Raw genomic sequence first — 23,833 nt, 5'->3', positions numbered from 1 at the left:
TTAGGCAAGCAAATCCGCCAGCTCCGACACCTTCACGATTACTACTCGCACCGAGCATATCACAAATCCAGCCCCCCAAAGCCCGTTTCGAATGTACTGACAAATGCTTCAATCGTTTCGTGATTTCGTAATCCAACTCAATTCTATCGTACAATGCACCGTGGATTGCCTATTGCTTCTTGCTCTCGGCGCCCTCCTTCTGCATGCCCTCACAGCCGACGAGGTTCCCTGCCTTCTCCTCCACACCTCCGAGTCCTTTGCTTGTGTCGCGGTTCTCGCTGGCCTTCTTCATCGCGTCGACGGCGGCGGTCTTGTCTTCTTGACCCGACGACTTCCAGGTGGGCAGGCCTGTTACTTGGCCGACCATCTCCTGTGGGTGTGATGTTAGTGATGCAAGGTATGTAGATTGTGGAAAATTTGTGTATGTTAAGAGGCACGAGGGATAGTAGAGGGGATAGTGAACGTACCTCAGCAGCGCCCTTTACATATTGCGCGTGTCCGCCGATAAGGCCGGGCTGATTTTGCTGGTTGGAAGACATGATGCGATATTTGAGTGGTCCGAAAAAGCTCAGGATGGTTTTGAAATAGTTTGTACGTTGATTTGCTGTGAAGTTTGTTGGGTGAGTATGTGCGAAGACGTTGTTGATTTTATGAAGTCGAGATGAAAGATGATTGACGTCATCGCGTCTCGGAGCTGCATCGTCATCACCTGGGCACGCGACACGACATACGCTTGAATCCCGGATATTAACATTGCCTGCGGATTAAGCACGCTTCTAGATATCCATTGCCAGCGGATAGCTTTTCCTGCATTTTCATGCCAAATCATTCCGACTAAAAAGGCTTATCCTATGGCCACGATGCTTGAAGCAGGCAGAGGAGTGTATCAGCGCTGACATTCTACATTATCTCCCGCTCGACTCTTTTGCCCTGAATCAGGTACGGTACGGTAATCAATCCATGACCAAGGTGAAAACGGAATAGACATTCACACCGCCTCCACTGTGTCGTCGCTAGCCGCACGGAAAACCTGGACCATGTCGTCTAACACCACAGCGATGTCCAATTCGGATCCCAGTCAACCTGAGCAGTCCATACAGATTTGTACAGCATGCGTCACCATTCGTGATGCGCTTTTCCCTGAAAGTAATCAGTCGAAAGACTACAGGGGCGGCTGGCCAATTGTCAGACTGGAACTTGCGGATTTGAAAGACCTCACCAATAACTCCACAACCCTCGCAACTGCGAATTCCAAGTCACGATGCGATCGTATTGGGATTCTCGAAGACATTCGCGCCCAAAGCGATAGATGTGCTCTGGACCGGTCCCTTGGGCGGCTTGCAGAATTGTGGGTAACACAGGAAAAGAAGATGCCTAGCGCTATTCTACAAGAAGACCCCGATGTGCGTTTCTATCAAGATATGTACCTTCATGAGAGCCTTGCCTCCGGTTATACTTGTCAGGTATACCCTGTGTCAGACGATCTCGACCAAATCGCATCTTGGGAGAAGACTCGAATATTATTGGACATGGATTATGGTCAGTCTATAATATACAGAAGATTTCTACTGCTGAAACATTTCGGTAGAGTCGATACAGCGGCGTGCGTTGACGCTTTGGCCTAAAAGGCCTGTTTGGCCTGATGCGACTCATCCTCGCTCTTTAGCTCGAATCAAGGAATGGATCGATGACTGCGACAAAAATCATCGTCTTATTCAATGCAAGGGGCCTATATCTGAAGTGCTGCCTGGTCGGCTATTGGAATTACGTGATGCAGACTTACGCTTGGTCGAAACGGCGGAGATCATATTACCTGTCAAAGATGCATACATAGCGCTTTCTCACTGCTGGGGCCGATCTCAATCCTCTCGATTGTTGCGAGAGAACATATCAGCCCGTAAGAAAGGTATCGAACTTGGTTCGCTGCCTCAGACTTTCAAAGATGCAGTGGCTCTTACGAGAAAACTCGACGTCTGTTATCTCTGGATCGACTCCCTCTGCATCATTCAAGACGACGCAGATGACTGGAGAAAAGAAGCTGCGCTCATGGCGGATATTTACAGCAATGCATATTTGACTATCTCCGCTGCTAGAGCCTGTGGAGACGATGAAGGATTCCTGCAGCTCCGGAAGGCTTCCTGTGTCACTGTCCATGTCGTCTTACCAGACCAAACAAGGACAGAGTTCTTCATCGGGCCGGAAATTTCAAGACATGAACGGCTCAAGGGATTGAAAGACCCCGTTGATACGCGAGCGTGGATTTTCCAGGAAGCTTTGCTTTCACGGCGGCTCCTGCGCTTTCATCGTGACGAGATGTCTTTCATGTGTCAGTCTCGCAGCTTGCTATCTCATTGGGCGTATAGTGGCTTATTGAGATTGGAATCAAGAAGCGAGCACGAACTAAAGCAAAACCTGCCTATTCAAGAAGGTATCGTCCAAATCATCTCTCGACTAAACCAATCAGAAGGGAACGAAAGCTGGCAGGACATGGTCAGGCTCTATCTCGATCGCCAACTAACCCTGGAGAAAGATCGATTGCCTGCGTTGGCGGGGCTGGCAAAGCGTATTGCACAAGACACAAAAGGGAATGAATACGGAGAGGTGGGTGAGTATCTTGCAGGGATGTGGTCCGCCGAGTTGGGCGCACCCCACTTCTGCGAAGCCCTACTTTGGCGGCCCATACGACCGATCGATAGCGCAATGCGGTCTTGTTTCATACCATCATGGTCTTACCTTCATGCCAGTGGTCCGATTCAGATCTATCCCGAGGAGTGGAAAGAGCCAGCCGGCATGATGTGGCCTGCACAGTTCAAAAGAGCAAATATGGAACCACTCGGTCCTGATCCATATGGCGAGCTTCGAAGCGGATATATCGTTGTACATGCTATGATAGCAAATCTTGAGAACGGACGCCTTGATCAGCCTTTCCAACTACAGCCTTCCCGTCTAGCAGCACATTTCCTTCTCGACAGTAACGACTGCCCTCCCAAAACAGCGGTTGGCATGTTCATACAGTGGGTTCAGGGACGAGAAGACGAGGCGGAGAACATTTGGGGCTCGGGAGGTCGTGGGCTTCTGCTTCAAGAGGTATCTGGCGTGGATTTGCCTGCACGGGAAATCGGTTCACCACAACGAATAGAAGAAGTAGACGTCGCACTTAACACATACCGCCGAATTGGCCTATTTCAGACGTTAAGGATGGAGTTCGATGATTGGAAAAATGCTCTAAATGCGATTGAAAATTGGGTTGACATAAGGATTATATAAAGTTTAAATTTTTTTTCATCAGAAACAGTGTAGTCTTAAGTAGCCTAAGTAGACTTATATGGTCAGTCTATTTAACTCCATGTATGATAATACCATGTCACTAGCCAATGTAGTGCGCTGAGTCAAGCATTTAGTGAAACGATGCACGCCTGTGTACTAAAAAAGATTCAACATTCGTGAACGATCCTACATGGGTAAGCCCATAGGTACTATTTTCTATACCCTAAATTATCTCTATCTCGCCTTCGTCATACCCGTCCTTGAATAAAGAAAATCCCCCAGCCACCCACATTAGATCCTCTGGTACCGCCTCCTTACGACTATAGTCTTGGTCTTGGATGTCGTCCAATGAAAGGCCGAGAAGTCGGATTATAGTCGGTGCGTCGACGCTGAGTGAAGATGGCACCCTCACGGTGCCATCTTTTTGACGATAGTAACCCAGGTTCTTTAAGATATCGGACTTAGAGCGCCTGCCCTTGGATTGGCGCCAGGAGGAGAATTTCCTCCAATTACTAATATGCATTTTCTCAGAAAAATATCCGACTCTCCGAAAAAGCTTTTTGGAAGGATCGACTGACTCGCAAACGATACCATAGTCACAGATCCAATACCTCATGTGAGGCGTATCTGATGCACGAGACTCGTGTTCAGGATCTGTTTGGCTCTCGACTTCGCGTTTCAAGAGAACACAAAACACATTCTTTGGTTGTCTTGGTTCCTCATCGGGCATGAAATAATGGTAGCAAGGGACTTCGGCTTTTCTGCATTCTTCCAGATAAATATGAATTGGTAGAGCAGGAACATTGTTTTCATCGTTCTTCTCGAAGGCCTCCCAAGCAGCTGTGATATATGTCTCGACTTCCTTCATTCGGTCTGCTGTCGTGGGCACTAAGACCCACGCTCTCTGAATTGGCATGATATGACAGGCCCTTAACCAACCATAGATGCGAATTGGAGTAGGTTCCGGTGAGTTCCTTGACAATTGGGTGAGTTGAGCGAATGGTGTAGCGGGTGGGAATTTCGTAATGAATGCAAAATAAAGCGCTCTCCCATTGTTGGCGTAACGCAAATTTTCAATTCCATATCGTTTGCTCGCCCAAGACCAACTTGGTGCAAAATCTAAGACAGTATCGTGCGGCAACGGGAGTTTATACATGAAAGTCCTCTTCGACCAAAGGAGGTCTTCCAGAAAGCTATCCAACCAAATACCATATGAGGCTTGGGACTGGAACTTGTCGTGTGCTAATTGGGCGATTCCCGCTAAGGCGCTCAATCTATCATCTGCACTGCTCAACTTGGTGCCAGTGTATTCAGCAATGATGCGGGACCAGACCCTCCGAAAGCTTGCATCTCGTATGCTTGATAGCGAAAGGTCGTCGTGTAGCTTTGAGAAGGCCGTTTTTGCGGCATACGGTTCAAGGTCTGCGGTTGTAGTTTCGGGCTGAGCACAATTGTGACAATAACATCGTTCTCGACATTCCCAAATGATCTCGTCCGCTGTGAAATGGACTGTCCGCGGTGATAACACTCGTTCTTGATACACCCAGCCCCTCTCATTCAATTTAGTCTTCTTAATGACCTGATGATGACGACCAACCCAACACCGATCCTCTCCGTAGAACACAAAGTCTCGGTCATTATCGCTAACAATGCAACAGGTTTCCTGGAGTGGATGTCGTTCTCCAAAAATACCGGACTCACAGTCGCTTGATTCTGCCGCAGCGACAGTGACAAGAGATCCTGCATAGATAGAGCCCATCTGGGCTACCTCTCGTGCCAAGTCTTCGCCATCCTCTTGATTAATGCATAAAGCGTCAACCCAAAGGTATCGCACCGATAAACCCCTACACACTTTCACTGCTTCCTGTACTGTTCGAGGTAGTGATTTTAGAACAATCCGCGTGCGGAACTCCTCGTAATCATATGATTTGCGTCTGATGCCCGCACTCTCACCCCACCTATAGCTCAAAGTAGCATAAGGTTGCTTCCCGACATCTGCGGTGTCTACCAAGCGAATGTCCTGGTGATTTGGAATTGCGTTGAGATCCAATAATCGGGTGGGCTGGACATCGTCTAAGTTCCTGCGACAGAGCTCATGGTGACCGATGCATTGCTGTAACCAATGGCTGATCATTTCGTAACTTTCATTGCAATCAGTGGTGGTGCACCATTTATACCTTGCTTCTGGTGAATCCATCGGATTTGTATCTACACTGACGCGGCATGTTTTGGGTTCCTCGGTGCAAGGACTGCGATGCATTAGGGTCTGAGAGATGGGACTTATCTTCCGTTCTGGAGAGCACCAGTTGTACATCTCAAGTAGAAGAGATCGGCCACAACGAACGTGTTGGAATGCTGCAAAGTGAACGTATAACTGTCTTCGACCATCCGTCTCGTCCTGGTATAGTCGCCTGTTATGTGAATATATCGTGCAAAGGTGGCATCCTTCAGCAGCTGATTCCTGTAGGCTGGCCAGGCTGTGATGATGTGCAAGTGGCTGCTTGAGAACGCCTAAGTCTTGATCCTTCATGTATGGATTGATATCCCAAAAGATGTCTTCAGAGTATCTCGCAACGAGTTGGCGACACAATGCGCAAAGCTGATACGGCGTCACACGCCCGTGGCCATCAGATAGTTCCATGATCGAAGTGGGGATTGTAGAGTAGAAAAGAAAGAGTTCCCCGCGTGATGTCAGTGTGTGGTGTAGTTGTCGAAGATGATGTAGGCAGCAAGGCTACTGTGGTCATGTTGCAAAACTGCTCAGCCTTGCTGCTTACCAACTGCAGTTGCGCTGGCCAATGATATACAGCCGTCGTGTGCAACACAGACATACGTGCATTTAATTGGTCTTCGGCTAGTCAGCTTGCTGTGCTCCGGACAGAGTGCAGAACAGCCCTTCCATTCGTGCTTTGCACAGCCCTGGGACCCAGATCCCACAGACGGGGCTCAACTTTACCTCTCCCGGTACCATGGGCCCCATCATCACGAGTACGGTGCTTTGCAAAAGCTCCTACCCACTCTTACAAGAGGTGACGAAGAAATCGTTGCTAAAGCGATACCAAAATTTCCATGAAACACAGGTCATATTGAAAAAGCAATCATCCTGGTATTTGTTTGTCTTCTACGCACCACAGCTGAACGGACCGGTCTACACCAGAACCTTTGGACGTTGAGAGAAAATCCAGTGACTAGGGCACAATGACTATACCTTAGCCGGTCTGTGAGTTCTGGGCAAACCTGTGACGCGTGAGTATGCCGCGATGCTACTACGTACGACATTTACTTCATGTCGCAGTTGAATCGGTCATATACTTCGTCTATGCCTTCGCCGATATAACATCTCCAAGCATTACAGAACGCATAAGCCTCTAGGTACGCACTCGTCACCCACATCATATGCTTACGCAATGATTCTTATACCAATAGCACTGCTTACCGAACCATTTCTGTTCTTACATGAAGTGGGCCAGTCCTATCATTTGCGCAAGCAGTCGTTCCACGTTCGAACCTAGAAAGCGCCCCACCAAAGACCAACCCCAGGGACGCTAATGTCACGACAACACAAAGCACCAACTTAGGAGCAAGACACGAAATCATTGGCATCCGCAACCTATACATTAATGCCTTCATTCAGCATTACAAAAATAGGGGATATCTACAAAGAAGAGTAAGCGCATCGCCTATAATCCACCAGCGCCATCCGTCTATCTATGGATTGATTGCTGCAAACGACAGACTCCGTCCTCGATGCAGCACAGTCAGAACACAATCATTCGCTGTCGTCCCCGCCGATAAGCTTCGCGTAATCGCCCGCCGAAGCAAAAGTGGGGAGGTGCTTGAGCTTCCTCTTCTTCGCCTTCTTCGCATCCTTCTCCTTGTCCTTGGTGGACTTGGACGGCGCAGCCTCCTCGACGTCCGTGTCGTCGTCCATATCGATGTCGACGGGGATGTCGTCATCGCTGTCAACGAACGCTTCCTCATCGTCGAGGTCGAAACCATCCATACCATCATCGGATTCATCTGCACCAGGTGCAGGGCCATCATCCTCGTCATCATCGCTTCCAAGGTTGAGCTCAACGCCCTCGTCCATACCGATCCCACCCGCTTCGTCGTCATCGCTCATCATGTCCTCCATGTTGATGTCGCTGAAGCCCTCATCTTCGTCCTCGTCACCTTCGATCTCCGGCCGGCTGTTGACGAGCGCCTTCCAGATCTCGTCCTCTCCAGACTCGTCGTCGTCCTCATCGCCCTTCTTCTTCTGCTTCTTCTTCTCCTTCTTGTTCGCTTGCTTAGCCATGCCCGCCTTCTCGAAGTACGTGTGGAAGAAGACCTCGTCCTCGCGGACATCGTCGACCTTCTTGCGCCAGAACTGTTCCGAGTTGAGCGCGCCATGCGTCCTATCTCCATCGCGGGTAGCGATGAGGTAGTCAGCGGCTTTCGCAGTACCTGCCATAGGCTGCATAATGGAAGTTCCATGCGTAGCCGAGGCCTTGGTCTTTGCATTTCTGAAAGAGAATTTGTCGAGGAAGTTCATGAGTGTGTAGATAGTCGGGTCGGGCTTCTCCTTGATCTGGTCTTGAGTGACGAGCTTTGTGGCAAGCACATGGACGGAAGGGTGGTAGTGAGCTTGCAGGGGAAGCAGCTCCCAGAGACAGGACAGGTCGGCATTCGCATGCGCAGGATCTCGCTTCCTCGCGTCGTAATGAGGACCTCTAGTCTCAGTTTGCTTTTTTGGTGCCGCAGTCTCGCCGTCCTCCGGTACATCGTCATAATGCTCTTCGCCGCTATCATCAGCGTTATCCTCCGGCGCGGTTACCATAGACCTGATGCTCGGGAACTGAATGATCAATTCATTGATCAGGTATAGAACTCCGCAGATGAAGGGTGGCTCGTGTAGATGGATAATCTGCAAGAGACGCTTGATGAAGGCTTGCACTCGCTTGATGCTAAGATCGGACTTAAGGGCGCGATAAAGGAGATTGAGATACATGATGTGTTTCGACGTGTCAATAAGACGAGGGTCAAGGAGAGATTCATAAAGCGTGCGGTAGAAACGATCGGTAGAGAAGTGCTTCGTAGAAGAAATTTGTTGTATCAAACTCATGGCTTGGATGCTCGTGTTGAAATTGGCGGAATGCGTGATTTGGAAGATGGTGTCGATCTGTTCCCCGAACCTGAGCATTGTTAGTCTCAATAAGGAAATAGCAGGGTGGTGAACTCACTTCTCGTCATCCGTCTTGGCGAAAGCGAAAGCGCGGTTCACTCCGGTTAAAATAGCGGAAATCAGCTTCTCCCGGTTCTCATCATCGACCTTGAAGGCCTGCGTCGCCGCCTTCTCAGCCTTCTTGCGAGCCGCCTTTCCAGGTTTGCCTCCTCCACCCTGGACGAGACCGTGCTTGTTCAGCTTGAGCTTTTCCACCGCCTCTTCCTTCTTGTCGTGCTCCTTCTGCTGTTTGAGAAGACCCACGAAAAGACTGAAGTAGATCTCTAGCAACTTGTTCGCCACGTCCTGTTCGCGAGCGCTCAAGACAGTCTGGTTCATCGTGATGACTCCGTAGTATTTGGCAGTACCGCTTTGGTTCGGTCGGAACAACAGATCAGACTCGATGGAACCAATGATGACGCTCTTCATCGCAGGGTGGGTGATCTGCAGCTGCAGGAGCAGATACGAGGCTCGCGATGCAACCTTCTTTTCCTTGTCCCCCAACTTGTTGATGAGCAACCGGAGCAAATTCTCTTCTTGTTCTGGCTTCTCTTTCAACAGTTCCCAGACCATAGTGACTGCACGGTTGCGCGAAAATTCGACCTCATCATTGGACCATCCTTCGATGACCTTGAGCATTTCGAAGTACTGCTTCTTCAACCAATCCTCGTACGCCCATGCGATGAGATGAATTTTCTGCACCTGCCCCGGCAGCCGCTCGCCGTACTTCCAGGTAGCCGACTTGCCCTGCAGCGCTGAGATCAGGCCGGGCTGGCGCGCAAAAGCTTTCAGTTTTCGGTCCGGAGGCAGCACAACGCCCTGACCCATAAGATCCTTGAGCGCTGCGAGAGCCATCATGGCCGCGTTCCTACTCTTCTTGCGCGACAAGCCTAGCAGCTGCTCGAAAGCCTTGGTGGTATGCAAAGGCGACTCCTGCACCAGCAGCGTCAAGGCCGAGACCTTGTCCTCCATGGTACCGGACGTCATGACGGTGGACATGAACTTGTGCGACGAGTCTTTAGACAGGTGCGAGCTGCCATACTCGTCGCCCTCGGCGATGAGGAGCTCATCCGCATATTGGTGCAGTTCGTCCAAGACGTGACGGGCGGGTACAGTCGGGTGCTCGACAATGGGCAGTTGGGGCAGGGTGACGGCGTGCCATTCGGGCTGCGGTGTGAAGAGCTGTCGCGCATCAGCATCCATCGACATTCGCATAGACGAGTCTTCTTACCAAATTTTGGCGCGACTTTGCGTCGCCGTTCTTGCGCGCGTCCTTCCTGTCGTGTTTCGCGCTCAACCGGCTCTTGTCCGGGGGCGGCCGCGCAGGGCCATCTTTCGTCTCGTCATGGGTCCGCTTCTTCCCCATCTGGCGTGGGCGGGCGATGTGAAGTAGTTACAAGGCCAGTCAGAGATGTCTCCCTGACCCGTCATGACCTTTGTGTGCGCGCCTTCTGGTCCACAATTTTCGGCCGCGACTGGCGCTGCGACGGGTGGGAACAACGATTCTCCGGTGAACTGCACTAACCCCAATCCGATAGTGGGACGGGTGGGGCATCCATGCAGAATGAACAGGTCGTTAACGCAACTGAGTCAACATCGATTCACGCCCTTTGGCTCTACATCTTGCCTCTGGAAGCTATCAACCACAGGACCTTCTGCAGCTCAACTTCAATCGGCCGCCCCATGACAATTGATCTTTTTGACTGGCTTACTGGAACTATCTTACCTTCATAGAAGGAACACCCCTCACCATGTCCACAAACAACGACGAGGAGCCCAAAACCTCGATAACACCACTGCTCAAGCGCCTCTGGCATGAGTCGGCCGCTACCAAGCCAGATGCTACTGAAATCGCAGCTGCCCTCTCTCTCATCTTCACCAATAGTTTGTCAGAAGTTCAGACTGGCGCTCTCCTGACATGTCTTCATTTCACCGAACGAGATAGGCAGGCAGATGTCTTGACTAAATGCGCGCAATCAATGCGTGATTTCGCGACTACCATGGATATAGATGGCCTATCCAAACTGATCGCAGAAAGAGGCAGAAAAGAAGGCGACTACCATGGTGGGCTGTGCGACATCGTGGGCACTGGCGGCGACTCCCACAACACGTTCAACATCTCAACAACCTCATCCATCCTGGCAAGCTCCTTGCTCATGATGGGAAAACACGGAAACAAAGCCAGCACATCTCGCTCCGGCTCTGCAGATCTACTTTCATGCGCACAGCCAAAGGCTCCCCAAATCGCCGCCGTCACTCCCTCTACCATCCACGAGGTCTACTCCCAGTCAAACTATGCCTTTCTCTTCGCACCCATCTTTCACCCTGGAGCTCGCCACGCGGCCTCCATCCGGAGACAGCTCGGCTGGAGAACCATCTTCAATCTACTAGGACCCCTTGCCAACCCGCTGCACCCCCTCATCGAAGCGCGCATGCTCGGTGTAGCGCGGAAAGAAATCGGACCTGACTTCGCAGAATCTCTCCGTCAATCAGGATGCGTGAAGGGCATCGTCATCTGTGGAGACGAAGAGCTGGATGAGATCTCCTGCGCTGGACCCTCGCATTGCTGGCAACTCAAGCAAAATTCAGACACCAAGGAGGTGGCCATAGACTACTTCACCGTTTCTCCAAGCGACTTCGGCCTCCCGTCGCATGCGCTGAGCGAAGTCTCACCGGGCCAGTCTCCCGAGGCAAACGCCGAGATCTTGATGCGCATATTGAGGGGCGAAGTTCCGGAGGACGACCCGATTCTCCACTTTGTGTATATTAATACGGCGGCTTTGTTCGTGGTCAGCGGTATTTGCGACGCAGATACGAGCGACATGGGCCACGGCGATAATGGAAAGGTAATCACGGAGCGTGGACCTGGTGGCGGGCGCTGGAAGGAAGGCGTGCGGAGAGCGAAGTGGGCCATCTCGAGCGGCGAAGCGTACAGACAGTGGCAAAACTTCGTCGAAGTCACCAATAAGGTAGCGTAGGCGATCAGAGTAGGCGAAACGAGTCATCCCAATTCAAGATGTTGACCAAACTTATATTCATCGTTTCTACCAGCTCATCGCCTTTCCCTTAGGCGTCCCAATCCGTCCCTCTGCGGATTCTTATCTGATATGTCATCTATTGTGAATATTGTAAGAGCTCGAACTCTAAGACTCCAAGCTCCTAGCAAGCTTGCCAACGCCGACACACTGACACATTGGCTGACAAGAGCACGCCGTGCCCACAGGGCAGGGCCCAGGCTGCACGTGTTAGCATTCCATCGAGAGTCCCTAATGATAGAAAGTAACGGGGAAAGACATACGCATTGAGCAGCAGCATAGCTAGCAAAGATAGTGGTGAGAACGGCGGTAAAAAGCGTGAACTTCATCTTGGCACGAATTGAGGTCTTGATTTGGATACGTGATGAATTGTTCGATCGAGCACACTATCGATGATAACATGTAGAAAACGTAATCCCGATGAAAGCAGCATATTTATACCACCGTCGTATGTCGTTTGGAGACATTGATGACTTCCGGTTTCCCTCCGAACGATGACATGCCGTCAGTTACCATCTGATAAGATGATCTGATTAAGGTGGGGACGCTAGGGTGCTCACGTTCCTTCGGCGTGGCGCAGTGTCAGCGCTCGCTTCACCTCGAGCCTCTTGCGGTAGTGATCGTAGAAAGGCGCGCATACAATGACTAGGTAGGAGCTTCCTGCAAGGAAAAATGTGCGCCGAAGGGGGAACGGATTGGAGTGATGCTGTTGCTTGGTGGTGCTTGAGGCTGAGAAGCTCTTACCCGATCTACGCATTGAGTATTCTTCATCGTTCCCTCATAGATCAATTCAGGTATCATACTCAAAAGACACATGCGCACGGTATAATTAACATCGAAAATTTTAGAACTTGTTATGGTCATTTGCTCTACCATAGGTACTACTCGTTATTCGTTCAGCTACCTATGACCCGCAAGCCATCCCCAGGCAACAACAGCAGCACTGGAACGCATCATCTTGTCTCCGAGACATCAGCCGCGCAAGGGCGTTTTTGCTTATGCCTGGACCTCGGCCTCCCTTTCCTTCAATCCAATGTATGCAACATTCGCGAAAGCTGAGTCGGTCGACTCAGACTCCTCAGAACGCTTAGCTGCCTCGGCTGCCTCACGTTCCTTCAAGCCGATATATGCAACGTTGGCAAAAGCGGAGTCGGTCGACTCAGAGTCCTCGGCACGCTTCGCCTTTGCAGCAGCCTCGGCGGCTTCACGTTCCTTCAATCCGAAGTAGGCCACGTTGACAAAAGCTGCGTCGACATCTTCCTTAGCTTCTTCGCGCTTCTTCAGCCCGTTGTACACAATGCCGACGAAGTCCGCATCGACTGTAGCAGACTCATCCTCTGGCTTAGCCTCAGCCTCGCGCTCCTTCAAGCCGTAGTAAGCGACGTTGACGAAAGCTGCGTCTACGGACTCTTCCTCCTGTGAAGCTTTAGCAAATCATCGAAGAAGGATAGTGCAATTATAGTAATACTCACGGTGCCAGGCTTAGCCACTGGAGCAGCCAGAACGGAAGCCGCAAAGAGGGCTGGGAGGATGCTTGAGTATCTCATGTTGATGAACTGAAGATTGCCTTGGATTCGATAGCGATGGTCGGGCTGATTTTGACGAGATGAAGGGCAATGCCAGCAGCCTGTCTCTGCAAAGTGTTTGGAGCAACGCTACTTATATCCCACCACGAGGTTTTGCAGCACAACTGTGTCAAATTCGTGTATTTTCACGGTCATCAATGGGAGCAGACACGCTCATTCGCTGCCAGTCGCTAGCAGTGACAAGCAACCGAAGCTTCAACTACAGCATGCAAGTCAATCAAGTCGTAACGAATCCGGCGTTTTCGGAAGCAGAGTCAGACACAAGAGAGGAAGGTAGCACCAATCCTTCTGTAAGTCATTGTCGCGCGATTTCTGTCCTTGGTCGGACACGACGTTGATCGGAACTCATCACTACACTTCATTCGACGCAGTGACAGTCATGTGGTCACTAATACAATCCGAAGGATGGATTGCTCATACTAGGTCGGTCATCGGTACCTAGCGTACAGTGTAAGATGTCAGATACCCTTGCTTACTCGTGCATCTACTGCCCGGTGAAGGATTCAAAAGGGCAATGGGTCGCCTGAATGCCGATCACGGCTTGACCCGGGGGCTTGTTTCAACGGCGTGTAACTAGCAACTCGTACCATATTAATGCGGGGCAGTTGAGCCGAGCGAGCATCCTGGCTCTATGCCCACTGGATGTGCATCACCTTTCGAACAGTCTCTCTTGGGTTGTTTCTCAGCAAATATTAAAAATGCAGCCTTCTTCGAACGGTGACTATAGGCCTGTGGAACAGCAAGAGCAAGAGCAGGAAGGGGAATTTGGAAATTTTGAGAAGCCAAGTGAGGCGTCATCGGAAGGATTCGACTATTCCAGTCCCTCACATCGAAGTCTTTCTGTGAATTCATTCTGGGCCGCATGGCTTCGTTGGATACCATGGGTACTTGTAGCATGTTTGGCGGCGACCAACTGGTTCACATGGGCGAAAACATCATCTGAAGATGTTCCAAGAGAAATCTTCTGTAAGTCCCTCCCGATGTTATATTCTTCCTCCTGGCTCACTTTGAATACCAGCTCCAGCGACGTCCGCGGTTAGATATAAGAATGTCGTCTTCCAGGCCGGTATTGATAGCGATACGAGCCCATACCAAGGACCACCTTCCAAGGGACTCGATCATGAATGGGAAGAATTGCACAAATGTAAGGGTCAATTCCGTTCTATGAGTCGCCACTAACCTCGCTATCGCTAGATGGAGTGAGCAGAATCCCAATAAGCGACGCAGCGCAGCTTGTCAACAGAACTTCTCCGATTCCCGGAGACGAAGGGTACTACGTTGTGATTCTAGAAGTCTTCCACGAACTTCACTGTCTGGTATATTGCTCTCTTATCCTCAATCTACTTGTCCGTGACTAACCTTGAATTCAGCAACACATTCGCAGGCGGCTTTTCTGGAACGATGACACGAAGTCTCCAGATGAAGACGAAGCCCTGTCGATGAAACACTTGGACCACTGCATCGACTCGATCCGGCAAAGTCTCATGTGCTCGGCTGATATTACCCCGCTTCCATATGTGTGGTGGCGCAAGTACGATCAGCTCATGCCGGCGTCTGCTACTACACACACCTGTCGTGATTTTGAGGCGATCCGGGACTGGGCAAAAGCAAATCGAGCTGGAAAGGTTGAGAAGCATACTCAAGTACATGATCCGCTAGGGGAGCAAGTAGTATATGATGTATAGAGTAATTGAATCTCGTCACCATTGTTCCTTCAGTCGTTATAGACACTCGCTGTATCACTGTGCGCTCAAAAGGTTGGGCGCCGCAGCACGATCTCCATGACCGGGGTGTAGATCCTTAGCATTATTGCCTAATGTAACTGTATGTCACCGATGGATCCTAGAAGCGCCTACTAGAAAGATCTCCGCACCGGTCTTCGTGTAGGTACGATAATCTTCGCAGACCTTCCTATTACGGACACGATCCGCACACTGCTTTGGGCAAGTGCCCCACTCACCAACCAACAACAATCCATGTTCAGACTGATACTACATATTGTACGCTACCGTACGAGTGCACACTGAGCCGGAAGGAGCACGCGATTGTATCACGAATGTCATTGTTGCTGACCGCATGGCAGCTGCGGGGTTGTCGTAAGCGATACCTCTTGAAGATTCCGCCCTGTTTCCGATCCTTATCATTACTGGAGCAACACTCGCATTAAGCGCTCATCGCTTTGCGTTCGGTCATTAGGAAGCTCCGAAAGCGAGGTGATGCCATCGAACGTGATTTGGCTCACAGTTCCAACCACTCTTCATCGGTAGCCTACAACCAAACTTGCAGCAAGAGGTTTTTTGCAACGCTCGGCGTACTTGACCGCCATCTACCACATGGAGTCTTCACAAGACTCAGCACGCACGACCCTCTGCGACGAAGAAAAGTTCAAAGACTTTTCTGACATCGACTCAGAAGATGCGCCATCATTGATGCAGCGCCCCTCACGCTCCAGCTTCTTCCGGATCATAGTCATTGTTCTTTCGGCTATAGTTGTATCGCTCGCACTAGTCTACGTCACGGTATTTTCCCAGAAGAAAGGCCTCAAGTACGATCAATGCGGCACAACAGCCGACGAAGCGCGAGCACGTGGATGTGTGTTCGAGGTTACAGGATTCACATGGCTGCCGAAAGAATGTCAAGATACAGAGACTGAGGAAGAGTTCCTCCAGTATCTTGTTGACAACAACCTGGATATCTACCGCGATACAAATTACACGAGCACTGTGCCCATCGAGGAGGTTCGCCTCGGAAATGGCCCAGGCTGTAAGTTGCTCTGTAAAACTTGGTGGACGTTGTAGCCCTGCTGATCATCGCCAGTCTTCGTCCGCCAGCAGTACCACGTAACGCACTGCCAATTCTTACTGAGGAAATTACATCGCGCACAAACGAGCGGAAGGATGATAGATGGACAAATAATGCCGACACATCACACAGTGCACTGTGGCGAACAAACACTCAAGGTTATTCAGAACCCTGGGTGGCGTGAAGAGGCCATTCAGCTCTCGTATACGAAGTTCCCTTATTGCGGCAAGCCTGGAGGCTACAATGTGGGCTGGGATCAACAGCACGGGAAACCAACAGCGTGGACGGATTCATGAGACAGGAGTGAGCCTCTTCCAAATGTTTGAGAAAATAAGAAACATTAAGCAGTACTCTGCGGCACAGTTTAGTTCATCATGCTTTCTGGTAACCCAACGGCCAGCTTTGCCACACACCCCGCCAGTCTTCATGATCCTCAAATGGCCAAAGGTGCCTGAACATAGCCCAGACGCCTCCTTGCCCGGCCTTACTCCCCTTGCCGTGAATTTTGGCATAGTTCCTTTCACTTGCGCGCACACGCGCATCGCTCACCTCACGCTCTTCCTTACTCAGCTCAATAACATTTATGAAACCCGCCCCTCGCCTTCCAGAGGCCTTTTCGACGCGGTAACTTCGTGAAACATGCTTCACGATAATCCCAAGATCATCGGGGCAACCACCACAGGGAGATCCTCCGCCGTATGTCTTGATTTCGAGAACATCGAGAGGGCTTTCACTCCGTTTCGAAGATATAAGAGCATAGATAGAGCGAGCGAGAGTTTCGTCCAACGCCGAATTTACAATCGCGCACTTGAGATGGCCGTTACGGCACCTATTGTATCTTGGAGCGTCAATATCGCCTCCGTTGTCAGGTTCGGCTTTCTCGAAGTCATCCCAGTTGGGATCAACCTGTAGGAACGATCCGCGGCTGTTCCAACAAGCTAAATCCAATTTTACGTACTTCAATTTTCGGAAGCTTCCTTTTGTAGACATCGTTACATTGGCGTGATTCAGAAGAAGGGAGATATCAGGATGAAGAGCATACATACCTATTGCTTCATAGCACTCTATCTCCGTGCGGTCGCCCATTGAGCGCTGCATGATCAGCGAAAATTCTGTGAGCTGTAGGCATGCGGATGCTAGTATGCTCAGATCATTCGCAGATATGCTGTATCCCCAGCGTGGCAGGTTTCGATCGCAGAGGTGACGCAGAGAAAGCTTTTCCAACGTTCCTCCGTGTCTTTCTGCGATAGCACTTGTAAGCGCACCGCTCAGATTCGCAGACAAACTCAAGCACGTCAATGAGTTGAGAGAGGAGAGGAAATCATGGACTGCATGATCCCAATCGTGGTGACGATTCCGTGGCGGAAGTTCAACAGTGAGCGTCAGATCGGTGAGAGAGGGGAACGCATTGTTCATAGAGCCAAGGCGGGGGGGATAGGGGTAGCTTATAGAGCATGAGAGCATTCTCAAAGCCGATAGGTCCGCTGCTTCTTGCCATTTCGACAGTTTTGCTGCTGTGAGTTGGCTGCGACGGCCAGTAAATGCCAAACTCTCAAGTCTCGACTTCGACCCGTCTGGCTCATCGATAGGTGGCATAAATCCCTTCCATAGCTGGACTGGTCTTCCCCTGGGACGCGCCGAAGCTAGCATTGTTACGTGCTTGAGGTTCGGTGCGAGAGCCACGGTACGCAGAGCCGCGGCTTCGTTATGATCGTCTTTGCCAGGGGAGTCGCGGAACATATACTGGATGCTGAGGCTATGTAAGTTTGATGACGTGGCCAGGGCGCGTTCATCGGGATCGGTAACATCCTCATGAAGGCTTTGGAACGTGAAATTTCGTAAATGCAATCGGCATTCTGGGTGGCTCTGTTCCAGCGCAGCTACGATACCAGCAGGAAGTCTTCCTCTGACCTGAACAACCACATCTGTAAGATGCTTGAAGTCGGGGAGAAGTGTGACTATAGGCTCCCACAATATTTGTGCTCTTGTCCATGGATCTTTGTCGCCGAAAAGGTCATCTCTGGTGGGTGAGGTAGTGACTGACTCGGTAAGGGAGAAGCTTGGCGGTATTCGCTTGATGCCAGTCTGTAACTGCTCGGCATGATTCATTATCCCTTCTCCTCCGGACAGTCTTTGAGTCCTGGTGATGTGAAGATATCTATGAAGGTCGCTTAGCGGGCACGAGAAATTTGGCTACCCAAACATACCTCCCATGTTCCATGTACTTCTTCGCAAACTGATGGTTTCGTAATTTCCTTGCATCCTCCTTCAATATGTCATCGGTAACATGCGTCAGCACGAGACCTCTATACACGAACCGTTCGGCCACAGCGCGCCAGGCTCTCGAGACTCGCCATAGCGGTCGTACAAACTCAACATTATCGCGATACAGTTCAGCACAGATGAGCCATTTGACGTCGTCTGAAAGTTCTGGTACAGAAGCCATCCTTTGATTCTTGAGTAATTGGTGATGGTTTGTATGATGTCCAGCGTTAGGCAGATGCCAGTATATAAACTGCAATGCGTGGTCCGTTGATTGGTGGATTGGCGAGGCTACCCCGGCTGAAAGCTAAATCGTTCCTTCTTGCGCTCTCTTGTGCGAATTGCGCCTATCATTCCATCCGGGCGAGAAAACCGTAATAGAACACGCAACCTCGAACATGACCAACCCAAACACAAAAAACGGCGCACCGTTGTTCCGTCCGAGCAGGGAGCACCGCCACTCTTCGGATGAAACCGTCGTGTCCAATCTCTATAACCATTACGTTTTCCGAACCAGCAAGCACCGCAGCCGAACTGTCCAAGATGATCCTCATTCGTACTCAGCATGAGCCAGGAAGGAAGTATACGCCAGCTTGCCGAAGAGCTATATTGTGTTTCGCGTAGTGAATCAATGGGCTTCTCGCAGTTGTGAATGAGGATAGGCGGCTGCACCACAACTCAGAAGAGTCCATGGACTTGTACGACAAAGAGCCCTGCGAGGGATCCACGGCACTGCGAAGCACGCCTTGAAAGCCGGAGCGGGTCACGCTATATGGGGCCCTGTAGAGTACGTCGCCGAAAGCGTAGATAGAGACGTGGGCCAGGATATAGAAGGGGGGCACAGACGAAGACATCAACGATGACATAGAGGAAGTCAAGATGAGACTTGGTGACCTCTAAACTTATCTCGCGCACCTGTCAGATTCAATGCGAGTCGCACAAATCGATATGTGTCTGGCGCGTGCATCGGGACATCGTTCGGTGCGACTGCTGCGGAGGTGGAAGAAGGGGCTGTCCACTGCCATGCGAACGCTGAACTGCAAAACGCGAAATTCCCCTCGTATCATAGATGGGCATGCGCATTTCAGGTTAAAGTAATGCCCCAAGACGACGCCGTTGACGACGTTGAGGATCAAAAGAACCTCAGTGAACCAGGGCGGTATCTTAAGTTGTTTGCCAGCTAATTTCCCCTCTGTCGAGGGAGGAGATCTCATGGGTTTTATAGGGTCCTTCTAGTTTGGCTCCGTTGCAGTTGTCGCTTCTTGCAACCTGTAATTCTTGCGCATGTCAGTCTTCGACCACCGGACGTTACTTCGTACAATTTCATCGGTACCGCAGACGAAGTGAGGCTCACGGGTTCTACTGTTCGACAGAAGTCTCGTCACCAATCTACTAGCGTTGCGGATATGCTCCCACCGAGAATAATTGAGCATGCCTCTTGATCCTCTATTTAAGTGCTCTTCTAGTTACCTTGGACACGATACCACCGGTCCCAACTCGAAAGCTTCCGGGAAACCCCCAGGATATCGAGCAACCTGCACGCGTTGACCCTGCAATGCGCCTCCGTGTCAATCTCTAGACCATGGGCTCACTCTTCAATACGGTTGAAGGCCTTGTTGGTGCACTTGCATGAGCTGGAGAAGTGTGCAGGGTCACTCAGTTGATGGGATCAGTATTTCCTGATCGTGCGCACGCGGCTGAGGTTGCTCATAATGACTGGGCTAAAAAGCTGATATCGGCATGTGTCTCTTTTACAAGGTTCAGCGATATTCTTTCAATCCAAAGATAGTCGTTGTCAACTGATCAAATGGAGAAAGCAGAAGTCACATCGCAGTGATTGTGTACGCTTTTTTCATTATCTTTCGGCAAATGTCGCCCTCCTGTGGGGTCAACATCGTGAGATGGTAATTCTAATCATGATATGAATCATGTATGTAAACGTGAGGGAGGCGCGTTGACACGACCAAGTCCAGAAGGGATGGTGGCTACGACCAAAAAGCGTGGCATTGAGACGCGTGACACTCTAAAAGCTTCGGAAGCTGCGGATGAAGAATGCTATGCGACGCATGGCAGCACCCAATAGAGGACTAACTCAAAAGTTTACAGAGATCTAGACTTCAGTGAGGCTCAAGGTAGGGCGTCAAAGATGCAGTATGAACACGCAACAGCCGCGTGTGGGGTACTGTTTGGTGAGGACTCGAGGGCGCATGGGTTGAGACGTGCGCCCCCAATAATTGTCCGTGTTCAGACATGCCGATGGTGATCTCGTGTCGGAGGATGTTAGCCTAGCAGCGAAGCCCTGACATTGGTCCAACATCCTCGAGCTCAACCCCGCGCCAATGTTCCCCGCATGCCACACGGGATGCACCCTTGTATTCATGGGGGTATCCCCACATTTTAGTGCGCTGTCGCGTCGGAGCTGTCTGGAGATCCAGACACATTAATTGCGAGAAGCTCTTCATCTTTGAATCCTCTCATCGATCCCGATCGTACGGATACAACATCGCTACCATGCCGTTGGGAATACTTGACGACAACAAGCTTGAACATGTTCCTGGAACAGCGCCCCTAAGCGACCTGGGTCGCTTGGACCTTGAGGTGGCTGGCATAGATCGTGGCCTACTCAAGCACGATAAGACCGGGAAAATCGTCCTCGTACCTCAACCCTCTGATTCACCAAATGATCCATACAACTGGCCAAGATGGAAGAAAGAGATGTTCACGCTCGTCATTGCCTATGGATGCGGTTGTGTAGGAGGTGAGAACTTCGCACGCCAACAACATGCGGTTGTCCTAACCTCAGACAGCTATCGGACCTCTTTTGACACCCGCCTTTGTGCCGCTTGCTACTCAATTCGGTGTACCTCTCCAGCGATTCACATTGGGCTGTAACGGGTCCTGTATCGTCGCCATCGCCGTAGGCAGTCTCCTCTGCAACACGCTCGCCGTGAAATTCGGGAAACGGCCAGTGTACATTGTGACCACCCTTGGACTTGCCGTTTCATCCTTTTGGGCTGCAGAGGCGAAGAGTTTCGGTTCGCTGGCAGGTGCGAGAGCTGTTCAGGGCTTTTGCATGGCTCCTTTCGAGGCCTTGATCCCGGCATCGGTCTCAGATATCTGGCATGTTCATGAACGTGGTTTCAGGATGGCGATTTTTAACCTCGGTGTGCTCGGCGGCATCAACCTGGCAGGCCCTATCGCCGGTTCAGTCATCGAGAAAGGATCCTTTCGTATTGCTATGCATGCGATGGGTGGCGCAATGGTTCTCATGTTGCTCCTCGTCATTTTCTTTATGCCCGAGTCAGCTTTTGTACGACATGACGCCATCAACATCGACACAAGCGACAAGACGCTGGATATAGACGAGCCGGAGAAAGAGAAGGCGGTGCAAATCGAAAATCGCCCGACTGTTACGACCACTTCGTCTGAGCCGCAGATCTCATACGTACAAGAGCTCAAGCCCTGGAGTGGTTACTTCGATCATGTGTCGTTTTGGAGGACTCTCATCCGGCCATTCTTCCTCATTTTGTCGCCGATAGTCATGTGGGCGACGCTTCTGTTCACCATCTGCATCTCCTGGCTCGTCTTGATCTCCATCACGCTTTCGCAAATTTTCTCAGCACCACCCTACAACTTCTCCGTTAGCTCAGTAGGTGCGACAAATGTATCGTCGTTTGTCGCGTCCGTAATCGCAACTCTAGTTGCTGGTTACGTTGTTGACGGCGTCGCTACGTGGATGTCGAAGCGCAATAATGGAGTCTTTGGTAAGTAAACCTACCCTGGCTAAGTATTCTCCAGGATCATCGCTAACAGCTTAGAACCGGAATTCCGCTTACCCGTAATGATCACCTACCTGATTTTCACGGCGACTGGCTTCTTCGCCTGGGGCGAGTCCTTGTACAAGCAAGACCCGTGGCCGATACCTGTCATCGTCTGTATGGGCTTGATCAACCTCGGCGTCCAACTAGGAACTACCTCCGTCGTGACATATGTCAGCGACTGCCATCGTGAGCAGTCTGCAGAGGCCTTTGCCATCATGAATTTCATCAAAAACATGTTTGCGTTCGGCCTCACCTTCTACGCCAACGATTGGATTGCCGTACAGGGCGTTAGAGATTGCTTCTTCGTCATCGGAGGCACGACAGTTGCTGTGACAGTCACGACTATTCCTATGTACATTTGGGGCAAGAGGGCGCGAAGTTGGGTATTCAGGTATCGTGTGCTTGACAGGGTCTTGAAGCAGAAGTGAAGAATACTCCGGTCCGCTTCTGTAGCGCGCGGCTTAGGGATCCAGTTATGGAAATCTTACCGATGAAGTGGAAGATCTGCCTCTTGGATCTGGCCATTTTTTTGACGTAGTAATTTAATCGCCCTCCTGGTATCGTGTCGTTCAGGAATATAACCCCTTTTGTGTTGGGCTCCACAGTATACTGCATAGTATCCCTCAAGGCAGCCATTCGTTTGGTCAAGTTAAACCAAGTCTGGAACTTGGAGTTTCCATTCGAGAATTAGTCTCCCAGTTGACGTTCCGCGCGTTCTCCTGCGCTACTGCAGTGTCCACGTGGACTTTCGTTCTGCAGCGGTTTCCCAGGTGCGGTTCGTCAAACCTTTATCCTTCGACGGCACGAGAACGAACAATGTCAGTTGCTGAGCTGCACGACATTTCCTGATGTAGAAGGAGCGCCGATAATTTCAGCTAGTTGATACCCTCTTTGACTGACTTCAGCGGGCCGTCTCCGACGGTTTTCGGCGATTTTCTCTCGGGTGCTTGAAAGGACTTCCTCACGACTCATTGACCTTTTCAGCCAGCGACTTCTAGATCGTTGGAACATTAGACAGTTGTGCGCAATTTTGCTGACCTGGCACGTGTCAGGGGATCTGGATCGTATTCCCCCAAAGCCACTAACGGCGCTATCCGAAGACGATTTGAAAGGTACACAGACCGTGCTACCCGGCCCGCATCATCGTGTTCGTGTTGACTGGAGCGTAGCGGCACAGATGCGGAGACAGTATGGAGGAGCTCTTTTTCATGTTTTCCCCACCGAGGTCTTCTAAGTTACGCCTTTCCACCATAGCACATCATTGTAGTATTGTATTAAAAAGTGTTGACTCTGCTCTGTGCACACAAAGAAAACTCGAGATTTGAGATAATATCTTGGCTGCAAACGTCCGGTGTTCGCGAAGGTGGAGAAGGACTAAAAAACGGGCTCCTTCGTAGCGCCACACACGCAAGACCCAAGCAACTAGTCAACCAAGCTTGCCGTCGAACCCCCAGAAAATTTCGGGACTGGCCCAATCCGAGATTGTGGTCGCTGGTAGGATGAACAGACCTTCGACGTCGTTGACTCTAGTCGGTGATTGGGTTTCGCTCTTCGAGATCTACATCGCTAATCGGTGCAAGGGCTCCAATGCGGCTTATGGCCTCCCGATGGGACGCGCGCAGTTATGTTGATCGAGTGTGGCTGCCATTATGTAAAGGCCTACCGAAGCCTAGGGTCTGGGACACTCTGATCGCAACAAAAAGAGTCTGACAACAGGATCTCTACGAATGCGTTGCTGAGCACTGGGAGACAGGCAGAGACTTGCCATGAGCGGGCGAGGCCCCCTTAGGTCCAGACCCATTACGATTCACCTGTCTAATGCGGCGTGCGCCTTGCAACTCCTTACACTAACACCAC

The 23,833-nt window shown here is 50.8% G+C and overlaps 7 protein-coding genes across 7 annotated transcripts; 3 read left to right on the top strand and 4 right to left on the bottom strand.

The window, feature by feature from the left end:
• Window positions 1-169: 169 nt before the first annotated feature.
• N0V89_004913 (uncharacterized protein) lies at window positions 170-539 on the bottom strand (the record flags this gene model as incomplete). Its single annotated transcript, XM_056213694.1, has 2 exons — window positions 170-370; window positions 468-539. 2 exons carry the CDS (start codon window positions 537-539, stop codon window positions 170-172), a joined length of 273 nt encoding a protein of 90 aa, XP_056070961.1.
• A 6,497-nt stretch (window positions 540-7,036) lies between these two features.
• Window positions 7,037-9,836, bottom strand: MAK21 (RNA-binding ribosome biosynthesis protein mak21; the record flags this gene model as incomplete). Its single annotated transcript, XM_056213693.1, has 3 exons — window positions 7,037-8,441; window positions 8,490-9,652; window positions 9,702-9,836. 3 exons carry the CDS (start codon window positions 9,834-9,836, stop codon window positions 7,037-7,039), a joined length of 2,703 nt encoding a protein of 900 aa, XP_056070960.1.
• Window positions 9,837-10,221: 385 nt separating this feature from the next.
• Window positions 10,222-11,448, top strand: TRP4 (anthranilate phosphoribosyltransferase; the record flags this gene model as incomplete). Its single annotated transcript, XM_056213692.1, has 1 exon — window positions 10,222-11,448. The coding sequence occupies one exon, from the start codon at window positions 10,222-10,224 to the stop codon at window positions 11,446-11,448; it is 1,227 nt and encodes a 408-aa protein (XP_056070959.1).
• Window positions 11,449-12,501: 1,053 nt separating this feature from the next.
• On the bottom strand, window positions 12,502-13,052 carry N0V89_004910 (uncharacterized protein; the record flags this gene model as incomplete). The annotated part of the gene is made up of 2 exons (XM_056213691.1): window positions 12,502-12,921; window positions 12,978-13,052. The coding sequence occupies 2 exons, from the start codon at window positions 13,050-13,052 to the stop codon at window positions 12,502-12,504; spliced, it is 495 nt and encodes a 164-aa protein (XP_056070958.1).
• Window positions 13,053-15,424: 2,372 nt separating this feature from the next.
• N0V89_004909 (uncharacterized protein) lies at window positions 15,425-16,189 on the top strand (the record flags this gene model as incomplete). Its single annotated transcript, XM_056213690.1, has 2 exons — window positions 15,425-15,854; window positions 15,909-16,189. 2 exons carry the CDS (start codon window positions 15,425-15,427, stop codon window positions 16,187-16,189), a joined length of 711 nt encoding a protein of 236 aa, XP_056070957.1.
• Window positions 16,190-16,265: 76 nt separating this feature from the next.
• Window positions 16,266-18,339, bottom strand: N0V89_004908 (uncharacterized protein; the record flags this gene model as incomplete). The annotated part of the gene is made up of 2 exons (XM_056213689.1): window positions 16,266-18,051; window positions 18,101-18,339. The coding sequence occupies 2 exons, from the start codon at window positions 18,337-18,339 to the stop codon at window positions 16,266-16,268; spliced, it is 2,025 nt and encodes a 674-aa protein (XP_056070956.1).
• Window positions 18,340-20,666: 2,327 nt separating this feature from the next.
• On the top strand, window positions 20,667-22,404 carry N0V89_004907 (uncharacterized protein; the record flags this gene model as incomplete). The annotated part of the gene is made up of 3 exons (XM_056213688.1): window positions 20,667-20,913; window positions 20,963-21,919; window positions 21,974-22,404. The coding sequence occupies 3 exons, from the start codon at window positions 20,667-20,669 to the stop codon at window positions 22,402-22,404; spliced, it is 1,635 nt and encodes a 544-aa protein (XP_056070955.1).
• Between the last annotated feature and the right edge of the window lie 1,429 nt (window positions 22,405-23,833).

Source organism: Didymosphaeria variabile, assembly GCF_027946475.1.
Source record: "Didymosphaeria variabile strain IMI 356815 chromosome Unknown scaffold_4, whole genome shotgun sequence".
Lineage (NCBI taxonomy): Eukaryota > Fungi > Ascomycota > Dothideomycetes > Pleosporales > Didymosphaeriaceae > Didymosphaeria > Didymosphaeria variabile.
The sequence above is the reverse complement of the archived record's forward strand: the minus strand, read 5'-3'. Positions and strand labels throughout refer to the sequence as shown.